A 25,628-nucleotide genomic window follows, 5' to 3' on the forward strand; every position below is an offset into this window, starting at 1 on the left:
AGAATCGACTGAGATTTGTTACGCCCCGGCAGTAAGTAAGTAAGTAATAAGTAAACAACTGTCCTATATTCATACTTTAAATGCCTATGAACCCTAGTAGTGTGATCAAAAGTACGATTCTACTGTCGGATCACCCTGAAGAATACCGACTCTGTGAAGATGCTTCCTCAGGTTACCAGAGGGGTTATCTTAAAGAACAAATATATGCTTTTGAAATAAAAATTTTACCTAACCATAAACCAATTGCATCATTTTAAAATTTGAAACTAAAAGAAGAAACTCCACTTCTGAAAGCTCAGTATTGATCGTGTGTGATGTTGGAAGTACACGTAAAATCGTGTTCAAGGCAACTAATCACGTAAAATGTACGAAAGACTTTTAAAATGCACTGTCACTTTCAAAAATCCCAAATTTATAAACATTGTGAGTGTAAATGTTTTAACAATAGCTAGGTAGCATGTATACTGGCAGGATTACGTTACTGTTCGTATTGTAAGTAAATACAATAAAACTGACACTCTTGTAAAGGTCCAGTCGAGAAGGAAATACCATGCAGAACGTATTGCCGTGGACTTATCTCCATTGAACTGAAAGGGTGTAAAAGAACACAGTGCCTCAAAAACCTTGATACACATTTTGAACTACTGTGTTTTATGATTTAGATAAAAAAATCATTTTATTTTGAGGTTAAAACCTAAATATGTACAATAAACAGCAATATTTATTTGAAGACACTACAAAATAGACATCACCACTGCTAGTTTTAATTATCTGTTATATCTTTCTTTTATCCGCACCGCTCTTGATCATAAATTCTGTAGTTACGTACGATTCAAACTCTGTCAAATATTTATTAGTGATAGAGTTCCAAATTCCAATCGCTAATGTTTGAGAACCTTTAACAGTTAGCTAATTTGATCAAAATATAACTAAATTTCAGCCAAACCTATTACAAATTAATTAAGATAAGTGATAAAGTGGTCTTTGTTACAAAAAGTACTATGTTTTGAATTATTAAGTGGCATAGATTTTCATCCAGCCGATGATGATTTTCAATTTTTATGATAGTTCAAATAATGTATTCATTTTATGAGGCACTATGTATATCACCTAAACGTAGAATGCACTAAAAATAGTTCTTTTAAAATATCTTACACTAAAAGCAATTCGCTTAATTCTATAATATAAAGTTTGAATAAAAAAAAAGAAAATAATTCGATCCATATGAGCAATGAATCGAAATGTGGCATGAACCAGTCAAAAAAGAAATAAACACAATTAATTTTAATAAATTTTCGAAATAAATGGTAGCATTCCAAGACAGAATAAGGAAGAGCCCTTTTATATAAAAATGGTCTGTTCAAATCCCAAAGATTTATAACATATGAACGAAGAAATAATATTAAAAACATGTGGAAAGTTGCAAAATATGTTTCATGCTGATCAAGGGTAATTTTATATGAAATGGCGGTAACTAAGGTAATTCCAAAACAGAAGTTTCTTTACTTAATACAGTTATAAACGTTTGGTGAGTCCGCTAAAAATTTGCTGTTTCTGGATTAACCAACGTACATTCAAATCGAATGATATATCTAAAGAATATTAATTTTTAAACATGAAAATTATATTAAAAAACAAAGTAAAAGTATACCAAACATTAATTTGTTTATTTGAAAATAAGGGTTTACAAATATTTAATGATTACAAAAACATATCAATGAACAATATACAGGGTGACAATTAAGTCTGGACCTCTTTTTTAATTTTTGAACCACAATAGAAATAAATACCAAAGTTCACACGTGCTTACTGGTGATAGTAACGCACACATCTGCCCAATTACCTACCGGATAATCCCTTTGGGGGACGGTCCACAAGGAGCCAGACAAAATTCTTAAATAGCAGCATAGGTCAAGTTTGGTATCAAATTAAAGGTCTTACTTTGCAGAGTACAATGACGCAAACCGGACTTCAAAAGGTGGATTCATTCAGTAGTTATAGCTATTTGAATTTTAAAACAATTGAACAATGTAAATTATTAAGTATTACAAGTAAACACCAATTTTTAAGTACCTGTGATCAAAGTAAGTGTTCAAAATGTTCCCCTCAATGAATCCACCTTTTGAAGTCCGGTTTGCGGCATTGTACTCTGCAAAGTAAGACCTTTAATTTGATACCAAACTTGTCCTATGCTGCTATTTAAGAATTTTGTCTGACTCCTTGTGGACCGTCCCCCAAAGGGATTATCCGGTCGGTAATTGAGCAGATGTTGCGTTACTATCACCAGTAAGCACGTGTGAACTTTGTTATTTTTTTATATTGTGGTTTAAAAATTAAAAAAGAGGTTCCAGACTTAATTGTCACCCTGTATATTACGATATACAAATGTATGTAGTAAATAACCAATACATGTTTGTTTACTTTTACATTATCGCTCTTCCATAAGTATTTTAAAACGTTCTAATGAATAAGCCCGAATGTTCTTGTTTCCTGCTTCTTTAAAAAAATTGAGCATTTTACTAAATATTTTTAAATCAATTTGTAAAATATAATTTAGTTTTGTAATTTGCAAAAAAATTAACTTTTATTAAAGAAAACTTTTAAAAACTTGTCTTCGTGTCCAACATTACAGTTGCAATACATGTATTGTAGGACTTCTTCAGAGGCTGACAAATTTGTATTAAGCCTTTACTTTATGGAGATGCAGAATCAACTTTGTGGAGGTGTACAAATTTAAAATTCTAAAACATTATGTTTTATTAAATTAAAGAATGTAAGCTGCTTGTAAGTGCTTGTCTAATGTATGCATTGTAATATATAATAACATAAAAGACAAATTGAATACAAAGAGGAATGCCTCATCAAGATTTAAAAATATGATTACTAAACACAATTAAGGAAGATTTATGAATAGGTGATGGTGCGAATAAGAAAAGCGAGTGAACGCTTAATTACTGCACGTGAACTGAGAGGAGGAAAATATTTAGTTCATGTCTTAAAACTAATATTTTTGAAAAGCTGAACTGTGTTAAAATATTTAACACATACATCTTACTAATTTTTGATTATAACATAAAAAAATTCCCATTCCTACAATTTCCATAAAAAAAAATAATAAATAGACATTTATATACAAACGTTCAAAATAATCTACTTCTTACTCTTTGATATAAAATCACTATCACACAGTCGGTTTGTTGTAATCGTATTCAAAGTAAAATTTCTATAACTATAAAAGATAATAAAACACAATTTTAAATTAATATCAGTGTCTGATTGATTTCATATTTGAATCGTAAAATAAAGGAAATATAAATCTAAATCCAATTCAATTCCTACGATTGAGGAGTTGCGAACAGTGCAAAGTACATGCTTTACATTCAAAGAATTTTCAACTTGGATTACAATTTTCAAAAATAAACCACGCACATACTTAGTCTCATTTGTTTAGTAACAGCGGAATTCATCCATCGTTTCCTTCTGTTAATTTAAACAATTTTGTCTCCTCGAACAACAAAAACGCTATCTGAAAACAATGGTAAACATGAGATAGAAAGTTAGAAGATGGCTGAGGAAAAACATAGAAGAACTGAACATTCAGGTAGCACTGGAAACACACACAAGAACATAGTGCACAGAGAACATCATTCCACTGGAGACAGAGACAGACAGAGAAAGAGAGGGGGCGTGCAACAGAGGTAACATGTAACGTACCTTGGCAGAAGAAAAACCGCCCGCCCTATCCCGAGGTGGGGAAGGAAGGGTGGAAGGGTCGAGAATGAAAGTGCTTCGTTTTTAAGACTATGTTTTAAAAGGTGTAAGGGAACGGTTTTACTAAGTAAGGAATCTCCGTGCTGTGCTTACTATGCCTCAGGACCTACTAGTAGATTGCATAGCCAAGTAGGGACTTTCTTAACCTGACGGCCCAGACGGGAGTCTTCAACTTGCGTTGCTGGATGCTGACCGGTTCCGTCTCGTTGCGGCCCGGCTCCCGCTTCTGGTCTCCCCTCCTGTGCCATATCACACCATACACTAACAGCTGATCACAGGCGTGCCAACTGCCCCACCAGTCACCTGTCAAACACACTTAGCTACCGGGCGTCCTTCTGCCTCGCTCCGAGGTGCCGGTTAGTAATCCATGCACAAGTATCTGGAAGATTACACAAGTAGGGATGCAACTACAGAGTAGTGGTAAGTACACATATTAATACGATTCGGGTTAGGACTGACAGTGTAGGGATTACATTTGTAAAACCCTTTTACACCTTTCAATAGAAATAAAATATTTACAAAGAGAAAAATCGAAAGTTTCTTTGAATCCAATTGATTTTTGTGATCATTGAAGATTTATGAATATGTGATTAATATGAAAATTCACTTATCACGTTGCTACAAACCAAACGTTCCTTAACGTTAGTCATGTAAATCAGCTATTAACGGGAGTAATTTCTTAATTAGAAACTGGAATTAAACTGTTTAACACATATTTAATAAGTAAAATTTAAATAATAGTCTATTACACTTGTTGCAAAAATAAAACAATTTTGATGATTCTAGATCTAGTATGTTGGTTCCTGTGGCTTCATCGTCCTTTAGAGACAGTGCAAAAAATGTACGAGTTTTGATTGAACACTTTATAAAACAAAAATACTAATCAAATAAATGTCACACTTTTATTCAACATCTCCAGGAAACTAATTATTGTATTTTTTAACTTTTAAAATTAAAAAATTTCATCTTATCATGAATTGTTGAAACCAAATATACTATTTGAGATTACATCGAAGTTTAACGTTAAACTATAACAAAAGGTATGGGAGTTTTTCGTTTATTGTGTAGAAATAATAAACAGCTGAAGAAACAGGGTCATAGAGATATCAAAGCTAATCAGTTTATCCAAAGAGAGACAGCGACCAACACATCTACACAGACAATGATGTGATAGTGTGGTGCTGACAGTTGGAAGAACGTCGATTACAGCAAACACTGCAAGTTCAACTTACTTGGTTTCGTCGATGAAAACAGCCTCTAGGACTCTAGCCGCGTACTGCAAGTTTTTTTGCAGTACGTCAGCAGAGATTTCACCCCGTTCCAACTGCTTCAACAAACACCGTAACCTGAAACAAAACCGTGGTATTAACACAAGATACCGTTTAACATTGACAGGGAAATTCAAAAGGATGATAACATTTAAAATGTATAAGGAATGTACTGTTTAACTTGTACACACTAGTTCATACAATGTCATTATCCTCTAAGTTAAAAATATTACAGGTCTATTTGATATTTTAAAGGCTAATTTATGCCTGAGTCTTTTGCAGAGGAGATATTGTATAATTGTTTTACCATTTGCATTTTATGTTAGAAATTAATTTGACTACTATATTTGTTTTAAGCCATTTGGTGTGGCATTGTCTAATAAATAACAATGAATTGCAAAATGTGTTGCTAAGCGCTAATCTCGAAAACGGCTCGACTAATTCGGATAATTCTTTTTTTAATATTTGTTTAAGCCCGAAGAAGGTTTATATAAAGATAAGGGTCAAAAAAGTATTCAGGAATATTTTGGAAATCTGAAAAATGGTACTATTTATGTTCTATAATCGAAATTTAACCAACAATAAACAGTGATGACTCTTTAAGGTGAAGCTCGACAAATTGTCTAAAACATATGTTTTTATATAAATCTGTTTAGAGATGAGGCCTAAAATAGAGAGAGGAATATATATTCCTCTCTCTAAATTAAACCTCAGCTCTTTGGCTATTCTGGTTTGTCTGGGTCACTTTGGCTGTCTGATGGGACCTCCCAGGGATTCGAACCCGTGATCTTTCGGTTAGAGAGCCGTGACGATATCCACTAGTCTACGGAGGACATATTTAAATATTACTTGCACAGTGTTTGATCAATAGTGTAATGCAGATATAAAATACAAAGTTAATATCTAACTTTTACTCCAGATTGCACCAGTGACGAATTAAAAACATCCCATGCATTGTACATATTACTTAAACACTTTTATAAAACCTTAATAGATAAAGCTGTAAATGTATTCATATACGGCCCTTCAAACTGGTGGGCTTCCTTGACATTGTAATACGGAATTTTGACAGTGATTTTAGAAAAAGCAGAGAAATGAAGATTAACATTCCTCGACAGTTAATTTTTTCCCCAGACTACAGTCCGAATAACAAGACGATGGATGCAACGCAAAAGTTGAATAGACTTAATAAGGATGCTCCTCTTAAACCGGAAGTAGGTAGGAAGTAGTTCAGATTTCTGTAATATACTAAACGTAATAGACTTCTCACTTCTACTTATGTTTATATTTTTTCTTCGTCGGGACAACAACGAAAACTCTGCTACAGTAATAGAAACATTTTAGACCGAAAGTATATGATAGGTCGAGAAATACAGGCTTTTTTGACCCAAGTAAGTTTACGAGACCTGTGTATTGTGTTTTCTTGATCAGGGTAACAAGGCAGGCTCAGATGTGACGTTTGAAATATAACAAATTTGATTTGAAAATGCTCCTACATGTGCAAAATATGATATAAATGTCAGGTTACTCTGAACCATGAACATTAAAATAATATCTACCTGTTGTATGCATAAAACGTTTGAACGTTTTCGTAGGACTCCATCATATTACATTACAAGTAATTTGGTGATGTAGTGTAAGAAATTCAATTTTTATAATTGCACGAGAAGCCACGAGTAACAGCTAGTGTTTTATAATACTGACTTCTTCCATTCTTGGGGTTTAATGGCACATTTAAAGCCGATGGACCATTGATTTATATGCGGCTAATGTTTTGCGCTTATGGATGGAACGATATATAGTGCGATGTATAGTTCGGCTAGATGAGGTAGATTTCCTAAATATTTGAACTGGAAGAAGTAAATGTTTTGTATATTACATTACAATAATATTTTAGTTTTGATTTCGAGATAAGGGCGCACTATGGAGGGACTGTGCTACTCAGGGACTTGCATGCTATGAGCTTTGACCGCACCTGGGTGATCCACCTCAGAAACCCTAGGGGTGCCATGCGCCGTGTGCAGTGCGCGGTTTGAGAATACGTACCTTAGTATAAATCAGATATTGTAAATAAATGAATTGAAATTATTTATGTATGTAATGTAAGAATATGTCTGTATATATGAATGTAGGTGTATCTTTAAAATAAATCTTTAAAGACACAATGGATTAACTATTGATTTAATCCAAAAAGTTTAGAATGTATATACAGGTATTAAAATATCTCATCTCTTAATTATTGTGTTAATTATTTCTTGCAAGAATCTCTACACAGGCATTGCCTTCAGAGACCATTTTAATTTCTTGATATATAAAGTTTATAACTTACTTTAGTAACTCATTGTATTAATATATATACTAAATATATACATATATATATATATATATATATATATATATATATTTATTTATTTATGGTAATTATCTTTATTTGTTATTTTACTTTCGTGTGCCTTTCTAGTAAAATTTGGACATTTTAGATTTTAATCTTTAATTGCGATGTGTTGTTTCACTTTGCGGGAATATCAAAGTTAAAATATTTCTTTGTTTTAATGTAATATGTATAACTGATTTGAGAAAATAAAAAATATTCTATTCTATATTGTAAATTCTAATATTTTTTTCGAAAATGATGTCTACGAAATGTATTGTATTACTCTCCTTACGTTACATTATGAATCTCAATTTTGGTGATATTTTATATTAATAATTCACTAGAGACGTTGAAAGTAAATAATAAATGCGTGTCATCAATATACCTGTGACAGAATAATATTTTTCTCTAAATTGATTTTATATACACCTGACGAAACATGTAGTGATAAATTTTACAAAAACAACAAAAGTGTTGCCATGGTAAGTAATTATGTTTTTTGTGTAACTACAGTTTTGTCGCTGTTAAAAATATTGATTTATAAAATATTAAGTATTCCTGCCAGCTCCAGGATTACAATAAAAAACCATTTAAAATAATACGCGATCTTTAATTGTTCTTTACAGTATAATATAATTTCATATCTACAATGGACTGATCCCAGGATATATTGCTTTTGTTCCGATTCAGTAGTAAAGCATTGGGCCTAATAAAATAAAAATTATCCAAACTTAAGTCTGAATTTTAATGGATAGACTAATGTCTTGTCTCTACGATCGACATCTATATAAAAATAAATGTACGAGTAAGTGTGACTGTACCTGTCACAAATTATCGTCCTTTCAGTTTTTAAATTCTACATCCTATGTAATTCAATCTCAGAATTATTGCTATAGAGTTTATTGTGTTACTGCATATTTCTTAAACAGTTGAATGTAACCCAACATGCAATTTTATTGGACATTAGCGACCCATCCCGTGTTCCGGAATACCCTGCGGCTTCTTAAGGAATTTTAACCGTCCTTCAATGAATACTCCAAAGCTAACCAGTATACCTTAATGGGAGTTTATTTTGTTTGACAAAATATCTTATCTCGCCAGAAATCGCTGTTCTATATGAACTATGCGAACAAATCCTTAACAAATTATTCTTTTTTAGAATTCCCATCAAGATAAAAAATTTTTTTATAACTTTGTTGTTATTCGTTTCTTATCACATCACAAATTTATTACTGTTGCTCGTTTGATATTTAACCATATTTTATTGTCTTTGTCTATTTTACCTTTTTGTTGATTATTTTGTTAGCTAAATATTCTTTACTTATTCATTGTTTAGTTCATTATTTATTTTTTAACACAGTTTGTTATTTAATTACATAAGTAAACATTATTAGTGTTATTAATCGTTTATACTCTTTTTAACTCATTTAATTGAACTAATTCCGTCGGAAGAATACATAAATAAATATAGAAAGTATGAGAAAAGAGAGAATTCCAGGAAAGAAAAGGGATGATTTTATACATTACCGGAGTTTATTTAATTTAACAAGCCCACATTAGTTGCAAAGAGCTGTCCTACATGTAAAAAGGAAGAATTATAGGATAATAGTAACGGCACGAGTCTAGTTAATTTCTTTCCTGAAGTCTAATAACATGCTCGTGTCATTAGTGAAGGTGCCAGTATTTATCTATGAATAAATTATATTACTTCGTTCAAAATCACTGCTTGTAGTAAACCTTATAAATTTATGTTTAGGCGTACTTAATTAGCGATGTATTTAGCGTTATATACAGGAATATAAATGTTATAAGGAACAGCGTGGAGCACTCACCTCGCCGCGGCTTTATCGCAAGCGTCGGGCGTGTCTATAGGCGGCAAGTTGTCTGTGGTCAGATCGTCTACATCGATCGTGTCTTCTTCACTTGACGTTCCTCTGTTGTTTTTTGGCACTACTTCGTCTTACGATTGTGAGGGAGCCTTGTTCTGGAACAGAAGATCTCTATTGAACTCTATGTATCAACATTGCTTGACTTACCCTACTTAAATTGGTATCGCTTTACTTAAAGTTACAGTCTTATACTGCGTGTTTTCTTTTATCTAAGTTTCTTTGAATTAAACCGTATTAAACCCTGTTTATGAATTTAAAGTCTGTAATTACCGGATTTAGAATTTAGTAAAAATTATTAATTTTTATGTATTCCATTCTAATAACTAAGAACTCTTGTATAACTCTAGTTATTATATAATTAATATAAACGGCAGCACACCCGCTCCTCTTTACTCCGGCCTGCCCCTTGTCGCACGAAGCACTTGTAAATTCTTAAGGATACAACAAAAATTAATTCTAAGGATAAGGCGAATACGTTCAGGATGAGAGACAGATTTGCTCGCTCTCCTGAGGGTGGGCACGCCAACTCACCGGAGGTGGTCATACTAGTAGTAGAATACAGGAGTGGAATAAACATGTCATACCTAAGAAAGTAGTGCGTGACATTGAGAAGGAGGGTGCATCGGTCGTCCTGTACCTCTTAAGGGGTACCTCCTCACGTCACAGATCGACGACCCAGAACGGAACGAGGACGAACACCTCGATCAGATCGTGAAAAAGATTCAAGATAGGGCAGCCTGTTAGATCCATTACACAGTGCCGTCCGTACTAAAAACAGTGTTGGACCAGATCGCTGAATGGGTCAGACGGATCCATGCATGTTGGTCCACCAGGCAGAAGAAAATGGGATAGAAAAGGAGAACGGTGACTCAGAAACTCTTTCAAGTTGACCAGGCCAGGAAGAGGAAGTAGGGATTGCCCAACGCCTCACTCGAGGTCACAGAGGAAAAGAGGGGGCTGTGCAAGAGCACGGCCACGACACCGGGTTTGTCCATGCTCGCCCTCAACACAAAGAATGGACCGGTGGGAGCGCCTGTCCTTAATTTCGATACCGCAGACAACTAAGACCTTACCAAGGCAGCTTACTTCGGCTGCCAGGAATCTCCTGAAGAGACAGAAAGGGAAAGTGGGCTGCTAAAGTGAATAGGAACTAATACGAGACACCTCATTACTAAATCGCCCATGATGATACCATCAATGCAAGAAGACCCAAAAAAGGCTCGTCCGGAGGCGGTTCTTATAAGGCCAGCCGCTGGCAGGACCGGTGTGGGAAAGGAGGTTTGGATTTAAGTAAACACTGATAACTTAGGCACTGAGATTAGGGAAATCACAAGCGTGCTACACTGAAGGATGTAATGGGGGCAAGCGCAACTGCACGAAGTATAGAGCCGATGGCGGCCTTAGACATCCATGGATTTGACACTATCCAGTCTTACTACACTATCGAGGTGGTTAAGGGCACCATCTCCAGAGTTCTGAGAACTGCCGAGGGTAGATTTATCTATTATCTCCATGACTAAGCCGAATAGGCAGGAGCAGAAACTGGCTATTGTACCCCTAACGGAGCACGCGGCCTTATAGGAGGCTTCTGATAATGGTTCGTATAAAAGTCGGTTAGGTCAAATGTAGGATTTATCGGAGGTTGGAGGTGACGAAATGATTTCGGTGCTTTGGTTTTGGCCACCTCCAGGCGGATTGCAGAGTGCTCAACATATGACGTCAAGGTCTTGGTTTTAAATGTGGGGAGGCAGGTAGAATACTTTTGCAACGGAAAACCTCTACCAAAGAATCACTGTCTGGAGGGTTTTGGACAACTTTATTGGTTCTGATCACCAGTATATAACCTTCAGTATCGTGCGAAGGAATAAGGAGTTGCGATCTGGGCAACCCCAACGACCTGAAGATTCCACATCAGCAGGCTAAGCGAAGACACTATGCTTGAGATTATCGTCGGGGGAGGACGCTCGACAACACATAAATTCTATGTTGTAGGTTATCATGAAGAGTTGTGATGCCTTGATGCCATAAAGAGAGACTCGGGTGTGACCCGAGACTGAGATAGAGGATTACTCGCGGACGGCGGAGGGGATGAACGGTTTCAGATGCTTGACCGAGTCATATTGCGAGTGATGACCTGGATGAGTGAGCGCGGCATAACTCTGGCAACAGAGAAGACTAAGTCGTAGTTTTTAACAGATGGAGAATTTATACCATCGTCCAGGTCCGGGTGGACCAGGAGATAATCGAGGCTAAGACCGCTGTGGAATATATCGGCGTGACGTTTGATACTAGGTAAAAAAGGCAACATTTGTAACCGCCTCTTTAAGCCGACTCTTTAATGAAGAATATCGGCGGACCTGTGGCGAGTAAGCAAAGGGAACGGTTGAGGGGAAAGGCTCGAGAACACACTTTGAGGGACTGGCAGGAACAATGGCTGCTAGAGAACAGGAGGATGGCCAGGCTTATAAAAGACCCGAGAGAATGGGTGGAGCGAGAACATGGGGAACTGGAAAGATCATGATTATTAGTCAGTAAAGTATTACCTATTGCTTCATATAGACAAAATCATTCAACTGACCCGAAGAAATCGGGAACACTTCATTATGTATATAGCACGCATTTCCTACGTACGAAGTACGCATTCGTAATCGAAATTATACATTCTGTAATTTAATGTATGCTATATAAAAATATTGAAAGGATATATCTACAATAGATACAAAACAATATCTACCAATAAAAATTCACAAGCCCGATGAATTACAAGGATTTCCCAATTATGGACATTTGGTAATTTCTTCCAAGATTGTAGGTGAGCCCCATTTGTAGCATCTTGAGTGCAATGATACGGTAGAAGAGAAGTATTTACTTCGTTCATGCCCACTTCAATATGTTTTCAATCATTTAGGGAGCATACCTTTTCCTAATAAGGGACACGAGCAACCGTCACTACTAGGGGTCGGTTTGGTACCAGAAGAGCTTCATTTTGTCAACCTTTTCACTGTTTATTCTCCGTTATTGACCAGTCCATTACGGTCACCTCCAATAAATTGTCTTAATTGTAGAGTATATATATATATATATATATATATATATATATATATATATATATTTTCCGTCTCAGTTTTGTGTTATAGAGGTCTCATAAAACAATTCCCCTCAGTAAAAACGGTCTACATATACTTCTCAGTTTGTGTCCACTATTACGATCCACCATATTGGTTTTCTCAGCATTATTATACATTCCTTATGTACACTCACAATCTGACTATACAAATAACAGTCATCCAATCCCTATATGAATCTGAATCCGTACATTACTTCTTTGACTTGGTTTCTAAGCGGTCCATTTTTGGCTCTCGCTACTGGTCCATATTATGACAGATGTTGGCGAGTACAAATTAGTTATATGGTCAACGATGTCTTTGCTAATATTTTATCAAAAAGTCCTCGAGTGTGCAAAGTAGTTATTGTTACTTTTATTGGCTGCGCGTTAAAAAAGAAGATTTTTCGATGATTAATTGAGATATGGACTTACATTTGACGATTTCTCTATGAGGGGGCTCAGAAAATATCTCCTCATTTGGTCTCTATGTTTTTTCCAGAATATCTCTAGAACACATAGGGGATATAGAAGTTTGCATGTGACTTTGACATAGGCAGCATCGTGTTTGTTGGTAGTGCATATCTGCTGGATGTGGTTGAGCATTAGTGTAGTTAGTACGATATACTTAGCAGCCTGGCACATTTTCTCTCCAGCGTAATCCTACCTTAAGTATAATGAAAATTAAGTTCATATGAAGCGGGAAGATATTTTTATTTAGTAATTACATCATGTGTTATAATTACATTATTAGATTCTAGTTTTAGTTGTATTGGTTACAAAGAGTAACTTATCCAGTCTTATAAATTGAGAAATTTAAAAATTCAAAGCTCGGACTGCACTCTATAGAGTGAGGGCTCGGGTAGCTCAGTTAGTAAATATTCCAACGGTAAAAATCAAAGTTACGTAACACAGACCTAATGTTGTACCTCAGAATTAACTAAAATAATCCTCCAGCACATCTAATCCTTATGAATGATTTAACCTCCTTTGTAACCAATAAAATTAAAGGTTCTAAAAATAGTACTAAAAATAGTTTTGTACGGATTTTGTAAAAGAACAGTACGTAGTATACTGTGGAGACACTTACTGGATAGTTGGCCATTTCGACTGATGGACGGCATCTCGCCTGTGGGGGAAGGGGCGTCCTCCTTGCTAGAGGGCCGCTCTGGCGGACTGGCCACTGGAACACAAAAAGAATCGATATTAGCACATTGAAATGCTTCGAAAATACAGTGGCACATATCAGAATCATGTGGTCGACGATCTTAAACTAACAGACCCACAAAAAGGCAGAATAATTCTTTGTTTGAAGTTAATTTTTGACGATGGAAGGACTGTGAAGGAAACAGGATTTTCCGGACATTTGCCACCGTTCAGTGATACAAAAAATGCAGTAACACTACGTTTATAGATCTGTAATCTGATCTCTTCTTTAGGTAAATAACTAACCTAACAAATAATTACAGACTCGGTTAAAATAAACAAATCATATCAGAGCGATGTGGCACGCTTAAATCAGGAATAACATCCACCATGTAACAATTATTTACTTCTGATGGTAATACATTATTTTAAGAGTTAAAAGCTCCATAAGAGCAGTTTATGTACATGTAGAGTTTAAAAAGAATATATTTTTATAGGTTATAACGTAAATAAAAATGTTGTATGAGTGTACATTGCAAAAAACCAAGTTAACCTCTTTCCCTAAATACTTGTATAGACACGACGTCATGTTTCAGGTTTTAGTTGAATAGATAATATTCGGCGTTATTAAGTTATTAAAAACAAGTTACAAATAATGTTTCTAATACTTGCGGGGTCTTCATATAATTATAAAGAGATGGTATTGCCACCAATTTTCTACATTTCGAGATTATATGCGACGTACACGAACCGAACTTGTTACAAATAAACTGAAAGTTTTAAACCCCTTTTGGTCTACAATACCAAATGTAAAATATATAACTTTTTTGAAACGTTGAACCATGGTCGTATAGAAACTTTTCATGGTAATGGAACTGTCCAAGACATTTGAAAATGTTATTTTTCTTACTAAGTCTAGTTAGAAATTACAGTGACTATCGAGTTCGTTGGATCACGTTATGTGGAATAAGTGCATATGACAGAAGGGTATAACAAAAGGATAAAATACGAGCCATTAAAATGGTTTAATCCATTTTTATATTCAGGATGTGCCTAAATCAGAGATTATATGATAAAATCTAGAAATGTTCATGATTAAACCCGTATAATGTGGTACGAGTTTTTATAGCTCTAAACTAAAAGAAACATTTCGTCGCATACCGCTTGAAAAATGCAGACCAAAAGAAAATTGGCGATTTAAAACAACCGGGTACTTTTTATGATTTTAAATATAAATACATGGTATAGTTCCATGGCAGAAAGTCACAGAATACTGAAACCGTTCTTCTATACCTTTTTTTAGCTGATAAACCTAAAAATAACCGACAGACCGTTAAATACATTTTTGTAAACTATAAGATAATATTGACCTAATATAACGTTTTTTTAGATTTGAGTTTCCTCTGGAGTCCTCAAAGATCAAAATTATAATTAATAACTAATTAATCCTGCTTAATATTTTATATTAAACATATAAAATATTTATCATATCAATTAGTTTATTGTTTAATTTGCGACTGTACTTTTGGATGTATAATAGTAGCTATTCATCACACTGATTCCAATACTATAGTAAATACTTTAAATAAAAATATTTATCTTAATAAAAATAACGATAATTATATAAAATGTAATTTTTAAAATCTTAGCATCTCTAGTTTAATGTAGTTTAGTAATATTTTTGAAAGATAAAACACTGTATATGTAAACAAAAACTGTAGTAACGAAGTAACGGAGCACAGTCACCGATGAGTGATACAAGTGGAAAAGCGTACCTGAAGTCTATTGAATGTAACTGTACAGTGGGTGATTGCAGTGAACGATATAGCCTTTGGTAAAGAGTAGGGTTAGCTTTGGCAGGATGTTGAGCCAACATTCAATTTGCATGGCAATGACGTTACCTGATGATTGATGGCTGGTCTGACAGATCAAACCTACCTTCAGTACTAGTTACGCTTTTGAATACGCCACATTAGCTAGCTATAGTTCAACAAGAGACACTTGTAACGTAAGTTGTGAAGTAAATGTTACACAATAGGCTAAAATTATATTTTATTTCATATTTTAGCAAATATGATTTTTTTAAAGTTTAAGAAGGAAGCAGTGTTTTAATTCGAGGAAACGTAAACACCTATAGTGCATTGCAGATCTAGAGGGTACGAACATTTTTAGATATTCTCTTTATACTGGAATGGTTACACTACAAAAAGGTAGGAGTACGCCACACCATACATCTCGCAACAGATTTCGATGACGTTGATTGCAAAATTTCAAGTCCATAGCTTATTCCGTTTTTGATATGTCCTACAGGCTGATAGATAGGCGTGAAAAGTTACACCCCCCGAGCAGATACAGGAGAAAAGCTGCCAGCTTACTAAGCGATAGCCTTCAATAATGAAGCTCAATTTAAGCCCACGGATAGGCACATACCTTCATCGGACACATTTTTGTCAATGTAGAAATTACGTTTCATGCAAAGTTTAAAGTCTACAAATGAATTCACTCTTGAGATATTCTGCGGAAATCGTACATCAAGACAGCCAAATTCTATAGAGAGACTTGCCCATTGTCGAACTCGACATTACCGTGTAGAAGAGGTGTTACATGCAAAGTTTAAAGTCTACAAATGAATTCACTCTTGAGATATTCTGCGGAAATCGTACATAAAGACAGCCAAATTCTATAGAGAGACTTGCCCATTGTCGAACTCGACATTACCGTGTAGAAGAGGTGTTACATGCAAAGTTTAAAGTCTACAAATGAATTTACTCTTGAGATATTCTGCGGAAATCGTACATCAAGACAGCCAAATTCTATAGAGAGACTTGCCCATTGTCGAACTCGACATTACCGTGTAGAAGAGGTGTTACATGCAAAGTTTAAAGTCTACAAATGAATTCACTCTTGAGATATTCTGCGGAAATCGTACATCAAGACAGCCAAATTCTATAGAGAGACTTGCCCATTGTCGAACTCGACATTACCGTGTAGAAGAGGTGTTACATGCAAAGTTTAAAGTCTACAAATGAATTTACTCTTGAGATATTCTGCGGAAATCGTACATCAAGACAGCCAAATTCTATAGAGAGACTTGCCCATTGTCGAACTCGACATTACCGTGTAGAAGAGGTGTTACATGCAAAGTTTAAAGTCTACAAATGAATTTACTCTTGAGATATTCTGCGGAAATCGTACATCAAGACAGCCAAATTCTATAGAGAGACTTGCCCATTGTCGAACTCGACATTACCGTGTAGAAGAGGTGTTACATGCAAAGTTTAAAGTCTACAAATGAATTCACTCTTGAGATATTCTGCGGAAATCGTACATCAAGACAGCCAAATTCTATAGAGAGACTTGCCCATTGTCGAACTCGACATTACCGTGTAGAAGAGGTGTTACATGCAAAGTTTAAAGTCTACAAATGAATTCACTCTTGAGATATTCTGCGGAAATCGTACATCAAGACAGCCAAATTCTATAGAGAGACTTGCCCATTGTCGAACTCGACATTACCGTGTAGAAGAGGTGTTACATGCAAAGTTTAAAGTCTACAAATGAATTCACTCTTGAGATATTCTGCGGAAATCGTACATCAAGACAGCCAAATTCTATAGAGAGACTTGCCCATTGTCGAACTCGACATTACCGTGTAGAAGAGGTGTTACATGCAAAGTTTAAAGTCTACAAATGAATTCACTCTTGAGATATTCTGCGGAAATCGTACATCAAGACAGCCAAATTCTATAGAGAGACTTGCCCATTGTCGAACTCGACATTACCGTGTAGAAGAGGTGTTACATGCAAAGTATCAATATCAGAGCTCAATCCGTTCTTGGGATATCCAGCAGAAAAAGGGACACAAAGACAGATAAACAAAAGAGAAATTTTACCAGAACCTTAGTGAGTGCTAAGCAAAATATTCAAGTTTACACAATTCTCAATATATCAGTTGTATCCAAATCCTAACGCTCAATGGAATCCCATTGATGATCATGCAACGAACTCTATCTTGTGTATTGACAAATAAATTGCTTAAGCGGAATAAAGAAGGACCCGATAGACTGTATCAAGAGCCTTCCAATCTACCAAATATTTCATGTTAAATATCATATGATTTTAATTCGTTTATAAAGTTATAATATATTTTCGTTACCATCTTAGTTACCCACAAGTCAATGTGACAATGTTCACTAACAGTGAGCCGAATCTCAGACGGACAGATGGATTGATAGCAAACACAAATTAAATTGTTTCAGTGATACGTTTCAACACCTTATTGATGATAAACACTTTCTAATTGATTAAAACAATTTGATGTGTGGTTACCTTTACAAAATACGCTCATAGCTCGACCATATTTCACACAGCAATTTGCTTTAATATTGTCAAAGCGCTGTCATCATTATTACACCGAGATGCATTTTATTTTCATTTGCGGAAAACTGACTTTTTTCCATTCATAAAATGCTGGACTTTATTAATGTCCAGTCCAAAACATAAAATAAACAAACTTTGAAATAATTAACCTGGTTATAGCTTGTCCTTAAATATAATTAAATTGTAGATAGGCATCAGTTCGATAATTATAAATATTTCAATAGAAATAATAGCTCTTATGGCCGTTATTTATAGACGCCGTGTAACAATACTGTTATTACAAACCAAAATACGTAGATGAGGGTCGAAAGGAACTGCATTTAGAAAACAGAGAGAGGGCTGTTTAGACGTAGATGAGGGTCGAAAGGAACCGCATATAGAAAACAGAGAGAGAGCTGTTTAGACGTAGATGAGGGTCGAAAGGAACCGCATATAAAAAAACAGAGAGAGGGCTTTTTAGACGTAGATCAGTGTCGAAAGGAACCGCATATAAAAAACAGAGAGAGGGCTGTTTAGACGTAGATAAGGGTCGAAAAGAACCGCATATAAAAAACAGAGAGAGGGCTGTTTAGACGTAGATGTTGGTCGAAAGTAACCGCATATAGAAAACAGACAGAGCTGTTTAGACGTAGATGAGGGCCGAAAGTAACCGCATATAGAAAACAGAGAGAGTGCTGTTTAGGCGTAGATGAGGGTCGAAAAGAACCGCATATAAAAAAACAGAGAGAGGGCTGTTTAGACGTAGATGTTGGTCGAAAGTAACCGCATATAGAAAACAGAGAGAGGGCTGTTTAGACGTAGATGAGGGTCGAAAGGAACCGCATATAGAAAAACAGAGAGAGAGCTGTTTAGACGTAGATGAGGGTCGAAAGGAACCGCATATAAAAAAAACAGAGAGAGGGCTTTTTAGACGTAGATCAGTGTCGAAAGGAACCGCATATAAAAACAGAGAGAGGGCTGTTTAGACGTAGATGTTGGTCGAAAGTAACCGCATATAGAAAAACAGACAGAGCTGTTTAGACGTAGATGAGGGCCGAAAGTAACCGCATATAGAAAACAGAGAGAGTGCTGTTTAGGCGTAGATGAGGGTCGAAAAGAACCGCATATAAAAACAGAGAGAGGGCTGTTTAGACGTAGATGTTGGTCGAAAGTAACCGCATATAGAAAACAGACAGAGGGCTGTTTAGACGTAGATGAGGGCCGAAAGTAACCGCATATAGAATACAGAGTGAGAGCTGTTTAGACGTAGATGAGGGTCGAAAGGAACCGCATATAGAAAACAGAGAGAGAGAGAGAGAGCTGTTTAGACGTACATGAGGGTCGAAAGGAAACCGCATATAGAAAACAGAGAGAGGGCTGTTTAGACGTAGATGAGGGTCGAAAGGAACCGCATATAGAAAACAGAGAGAGAGAGAGAGAGAGAGCTGTTTAGACGTAGATGAGGGTCGAAAGGAACCGCATATAGAAAACAGACAGAGGGCTGTTTAGACGTAGATGAGGGTCGAAAGGAACCGCATATAGAAAACAGAGAGAGGGCTGTTTAGAATTAGATGAGAGTCGAAAAGAACCGCATATAGAAAACAGAGAGAGAGAGAGAGAGCTGTTTAGACGTAGATGGGGGTCGAAAGGAACCGCATATAGAAAACAGAGAGAGGGCTGTTTAGACGTAGATGAGGGTCGAAAGGAACCGCATATAGAAAACAGAGAGAGAGCTGTTTAGACGTAGATGAGGGTCGAAAGGAACCGCATTTAGAAAACAGAGAGAGGGCTGTTTAGACGTAGATGAGGGTCGAAAGGAACCGCATATAGAAAACAATCAGCGGCGACTGATTGCTGAGTGTAACAAACAAAATTTAATCAAGCGGTTTGATTGCATGCGATCTTGTTTTAGCCAAGCGTACCCACTTCCTGCATATGATTCGTGGTGATATGAATTTGGTAATGTAAACGATAGTTTAACGTAGGAACAGTAACAGATTCAGTTTGAAGATGTTTGTTAACATTTGTTAACTTATGCGTACTCAGTAATTACTGCGTTTAGTACTAAATCGTTTAGAGAAAATATCCATAATTTTTCAACTTGTAAAGAAAATCTTATAATATTTATGAAAAGAACTCTTGAAGGGAAATCTAAATTATTACTTGGAACAAATGCTTCCCTTGCCAAAGTGGTACTTCTCCGATACTCAACTCCTTATCTGTTATATACCTTTCGACCAAAAGAGTTATACTTATTCGTAACAACAGTTATTACTATGAAACGCTGCTTAGTCTTAACTATTGAAACAAGTCTATATATATTACTGTACAGCAAAACCATGAAATAAGGTAACACATTAATTATGTATGACAAAACAATACAAAGTACGGTCATCAGGTCAGTTGTTGTTTTGGAAGAAGTTTATGACTATGATATTATTTATGATTCGTTAACAAAACTAAAACAACTCAAGTTTATAAAAAAATATTAATATGTACTATTGGAAATTCACCATAAAATAATAAATAGTTAATTCCACTTTGGCTTATATAACTGCTTTTGGCTTGAATCTTTTCATACCATTTTTGTAACTAACACTTTCAGCTTTTGTGTTGCACATCACAACTTTAATTTTAATATATTTCAAATCTGATCAACAAATTACTGGAAGGAAATGTCTGTTACATTTAAAAAATATAGAACTTACAACAGAAAATATCATGTAACGTACCATCAATTTTGTTAAGTATTAATGCATATTGAAATGCGAAACATTCAAAGTATATTTATAATATAAAACGAATATTAATAATTTATATGTTTTCTTGTAAATGCTTATGCTGTACTATATATATATATATATATATATATATATATATATATATATATATATATATATATATATTTTATTGATTTATTTAAAACTAAAACTAAACTGTACAACAGTAGTCCAATTGTGGAGCTTTTTTATTTCAATGTAACCATTGGTAGAACTGATTTACTGACATTTTATTGGATCCGACGATGTTTGAAAACAATAGGTCTTATATGTTGTTTATTTATTTGACCAACTACAATGCCGTTTTAAATATATGAAAACAGTATGAATAAAATTATATTTAATAATTATAATTAATTATGAATCATAATGAATATACGTATAAAACAGTATTATATAATAAGAAAGTGTGACTTGAGTATAAATTTAAATATTGAATACAAAAATAATAAATACAACAGTAACAAATCTTCAAATTAAGTAATAACAAAAATAGGTATAATATGTATAACAACAATTACATATGCAATAAGGAAATAAATATAAAAAAAACTATAAAAGCAAACAATTATCACAATAACAAATACAAACATAATAAACAATGGTGTGCATCTAATGAGGATGGAGAGGGGAAGAAGCCAGGACTGGGATGTAAAGGAATTCCTCAACAAAGAGATGTTGATTTGTTTGATCATCTTCCTGATAAATATGTAGGCTACCGTAATGAAATTCAACCAATCCTAAAATGGCAATTCCAAGTATCATTATACAAGGAAATGGACATTTTTTTACATAATTAGTGAGATAAGGTTTTCTTATAAATATTTCAGTATATCTTGTTGACCTAGATTTACGAAAATTGATGAGCTACAGAAGTTCAAGACAGTTGAAAATTCCACGAACTTCCAATTTGGAGAGAAATAGAGCATCTGCTACTGCTCTGCTATGTCCTATTGGTTGAAGATTGAAGTCCAGCTCCACTTGATCCAGTGGCTTTTTTAGAATTCATAGCAAAGCAAAGACCCCAATAGTCGAATGAAACGACGTATAATTGCATGGTTATCTTGGTATGGTCTCCAAGCAACATTGCCATATTCCAAGCCTTGAGGAACGAAGGATTTATACAGCAAGGCGAGAGATCTTGCAGACAACCAGTCTTCGCTACTCTGGCAATGAGATCAAGAACTCTAGCACATATATCATCCACGTGTAGTTGACCAGACAAAATAGAAGTGAGATAGATATCAAGTCCCCTCTGTCGCTACACCTTTACAGAAAGACTCCGTTGCTTTTGTGGTTGTTAAAACATGTGTGGTTACTTCAGCTGAACGTTATTACTTTACACTTATCAACCTGGTTGACTTCACACCAATGTGCAACGTGATCAAGAGATTAATAATTATTTGAAAATATTAAACCGTCTTTAACCAGTTAAGATGGCAATAAATAAAAAAAATGCATAACAGATCTTGTATTTAAGGATTTTAATACTTTTGGTTTTCTTAATAATTGTCTGATCTATGGCTCGTGTCATGATTATGCATCATAAGCTCGTTTTCATTATTACCACTACGAATAAAGAAATTTTGGAGAACTTTGAAGACATACAAATGCTGCAATACAATATATTGTTTAAATAAATTAAAAGACCCTTTTAATATAATATATACCCTTTTTGTTTTTATATAATATAATCCTAATATAATTATTCTGCACTGTTCTTATTTTTATTATTACCTTTTTGATAGTTTTTGCCAACAAAAGAATTCCATAATGTAATTTAGAGTTTATCACAGTAGAATAAAGTAGTCTTTAAAAGCTTTTAATCACACATATAGGTATGTCTCAAAAAATAATATTTTTTAAAGCCCCCTTTCAATCCTCTTGTTAGCTCTTCAATGTGACCCTTCCAAGATAACTCCCTGTCTATTATAACGTCCAGGTATTTGAAGGATCCCAAATTTTCTATATCTTGACAATTACAATTGGGCATTATTTGATTCATAATACTTTAATTGGTTCACTTCAAACGAGAGCCTGCTCATTTTAAAATTAAAACTTATGTTTTGGAAACATTAACATACATTTTATTTTTCAAACACCATCTATTTAAAAAAAGAGTGTTTCGTTTACACTGTTACATAATCTCTGGCTATCTATATTCCAAAACAAAAAAGCAACATCGTCAGCAGGGTTACCATCCCTTTGAATTGGACTTCCAAAAGATCAGTATAGAAAATTAAAAACAAAGGAGCTGCCAAAACAGAGCCTTGAGGTACGCCTTTTTTATACTTCCCGATTCCCTACACTTAAATCTTTTTTCGCGATCTGTCAAAAATGTCTAAACCAGTTCAATGCATTTCTCCTTACTTTAATATACTTTAAATACTTTAATAATACTTTAAATTGTAGCCAGTAAAACACTTATGATAAACCAAATCGAAGTCCACAAAAAGAGCTGTACATTTATTTCTGTATAAGCAATTTCAAAAGATGCAGCCAACGCATGCTCCGTTCCTTTATCTTCTAAAAACCAATACTGATTTTTAATTAAAAAAATTTGAATAGCTCAAAAAGTGCTCATAACCTTGACTTCATTGCCCTTTCAAAGTTTTTAGAAAAAATAGTAAGCAAGCTGACCGGTCTAAGATTTAATGCATTAGATATTTTAGGAATCGGAACTAAGATTTCTTTATTGTAACAATTTAGAAACACCTTTGTTTGAAAACTACAATCGATTATATGTTCAAGCAAATATGCAAAAATATCTTTGCGGCTTTTTACCAAAGTAACGGATACATTATAAAACACTAAATGGTTTATTTTTCAATTTACTGATGATAGTTTTTTCATTCTTCGTGATCGACAAGGCTACAAAGAATGAACGTTGCGGCGCATTGAGCAAGTTCCCAGTGTTAATTAATTCTTCAGTACCACCTGTCGCCGCTGCTGCTGCAACCGCGCCACCTGTATCGTCAACAATCAGCTGTTCGTGAACGTCAATTAGGTGTTTGTTTATCGTGTCACAGATGGTTTGCGGTTCTTAATAGTTGATCCGTCATTTTAAGTTAACCTCTCAACATCAGTTTTCTTTTTACATCCGTTATTATTATTATTAATAATATTATTTTCCATTATTCGGTCGAATTTCCATTATATTTAGTAAGTAAATTGCTATAATACTCGCGTTTGGTATTATCTATCAAACATCTTTAATTAGAGAAAGTCTTTAATAGCGGTTTTTGAAACACATGTCATAGGACATATTTAGCACTATCCTGAATAATATATCTTTTTTAATTTTGTCTAGTATAAATTTATTTATCCAAGGCCTTTTGGCTTTTGCTTTACTCTCTCTACTTTAATCACAGACTTTTATCCGACCATTATTATTATAATTGACAGCTAGTAAACAGTGATCTGATATACCAGTGTTACTAATTTAAACTTTAAAAGAGTTTAAATGCTTAAATCTAATAAACACATGGGCTAAACAGGTCCCGAATCATTATTTATCCTTGTTGGCTGTTTCACTGCACATGAAAGACCATAATTACTCAAGTTAAATAGCTCTTTAAATAACAATTATCTATTAAAATGTCATTTTATCGTCGGATAAATACAGTATATTTCCTTCTAAGCCCCCTAACACAACCTCAAATACCCCCATACAGTTTGTAACTGCGTAATCATGAAGTCTATATAAAAAAAACGAAAACTTAATATTATTAAACTTAAAAATCAAAATTACTGAGTCAGCACTTTTCATACAGCACTGAATGCTATTACATGTTATATTGTCTAAAACATAAACCATCACTCCACTCAAGCATACTAGTCATTACAATTTGCGTACAAATTATATATTCATCTAAATTATAGAAACTTAATCTCATCTGATTTAATCAAATATATCATTAACAATTATAAAATCAACTTTACTTTTACAACTATTAATTTGCACTTGTAAAAAGTTAAATGTTTGTTCTTCTTATGGATCTAACATTCAAATGAGCAAATAAAACTTGAAATAAAAATGTCTGGAGAAACATTATTTATAGCATAAGAGACTGGCCAAATTCATTTGTTGCTATATGATACGGTACTATTACTAAAGCTGGTGCAAAGGTCTCTTTAGGACATAGTGCAATGCGGGATTTCCTTATCTTCTTGTCCTAAATAAATGAAAAAGACTAGCGCCATCTTTATACAGGGGACATCATTGCAAGACCACAGGACATCGAAAATGCAGATGTAAATTCTTGGATTTGCAGGGTTATGACTTATTTAAATTTTTACAAAGATTACAGTTATGATTCGTGCCGCTTCAACATCATTTTAAAGTTTCCACATGGAGCTACTGATGGAGATCTTGAATTTTATGAGTCTGTCATGATATGGGGGTATAGAGAAATTATGTTATGTAACTAAACAAAATCCGAACTTAATGACTAACCTTTTGCGAAAAAATGAGAACAGACTTGAGAGTTGCAAGCATTTATAAGCAAATACAGACACCTTGTGTCGTTTCCGCCTCAGTTCTCGCCGTCCGCACAGAACATTTCACTTTCAGTGTACCGTGAAAATATCGTTTGCTCGAAGTTACACCTACTGCATTTGCACAGGAATATCTAAGTCATTTCCTTTTGTAAAGAAAGCCATATTTATGTCACATATTGAAACTAAAAACAATATAAATATACGTAATAGTTGAAGCCTTTGAAGTCAATACTGAATCGTAAATACAACGTTAAAATTGGATCTAAGAATTGTAACAACACAGGAATATGAAGTGGGAATGTAAAGCCTGGAAAGAAAATAAACTTGGCATTCCACCAAATACAATAACGTTTTCTTACTGGAATTAGTTTTTGTTTGACTTTATCGTCTTGTTTACAATAGAATGAAACCATTGGCAAAGAATCGGAGTAAACTTGT

General features: G+C 34.4%; 1 protein-coding gene across 1 annotated transcript in view; it reads right to left on the reverse strand.

Moving 5' to 3' along the window:
• LOC124364708 (calcium/calmodulin-dependent 3',5'-cyclic nucleotide phosphodiesterase 1-like) overlaps positions 1 to 25,628 on the reverse strand; it is a 424,410-nt gene that overhangs the window by 74,848 nt on the left and 323,934 nt on the right. Inside the window, 5 exon segments of the mRNA XM_046820399.1 lie at positions 3,918 to 4,010; positions 5,004 to 5,117; positions 9,246 to 9,347; positions 9,349 to 9,397; positions 13,496 to 13,588. Of these exon segments, the coding sequence (XP_046676355.1) occupies positions 3,918 to 4,010; positions 5,004 to 5,117; positions 9,246 to 9,347; positions 9,349 to 9,397; positions 13,496 to 13,588 (451 nt within the window).

Source organism: Homalodisca vitripennis, chromosome 6 (genome assembly GCF_021130785.1).
Source record: "Homalodisca vitripennis isolate AUS2020 chromosome 6, UT_GWSS_2.1, whole genome shotgun sequence".
NCBI classification, from domain to species: domain Eukaryota; kingdom Metazoa; phylum Arthropoda; class Insecta; order Hemiptera; family Cicadellidae; genus Homalodisca; species Homalodisca vitripennis.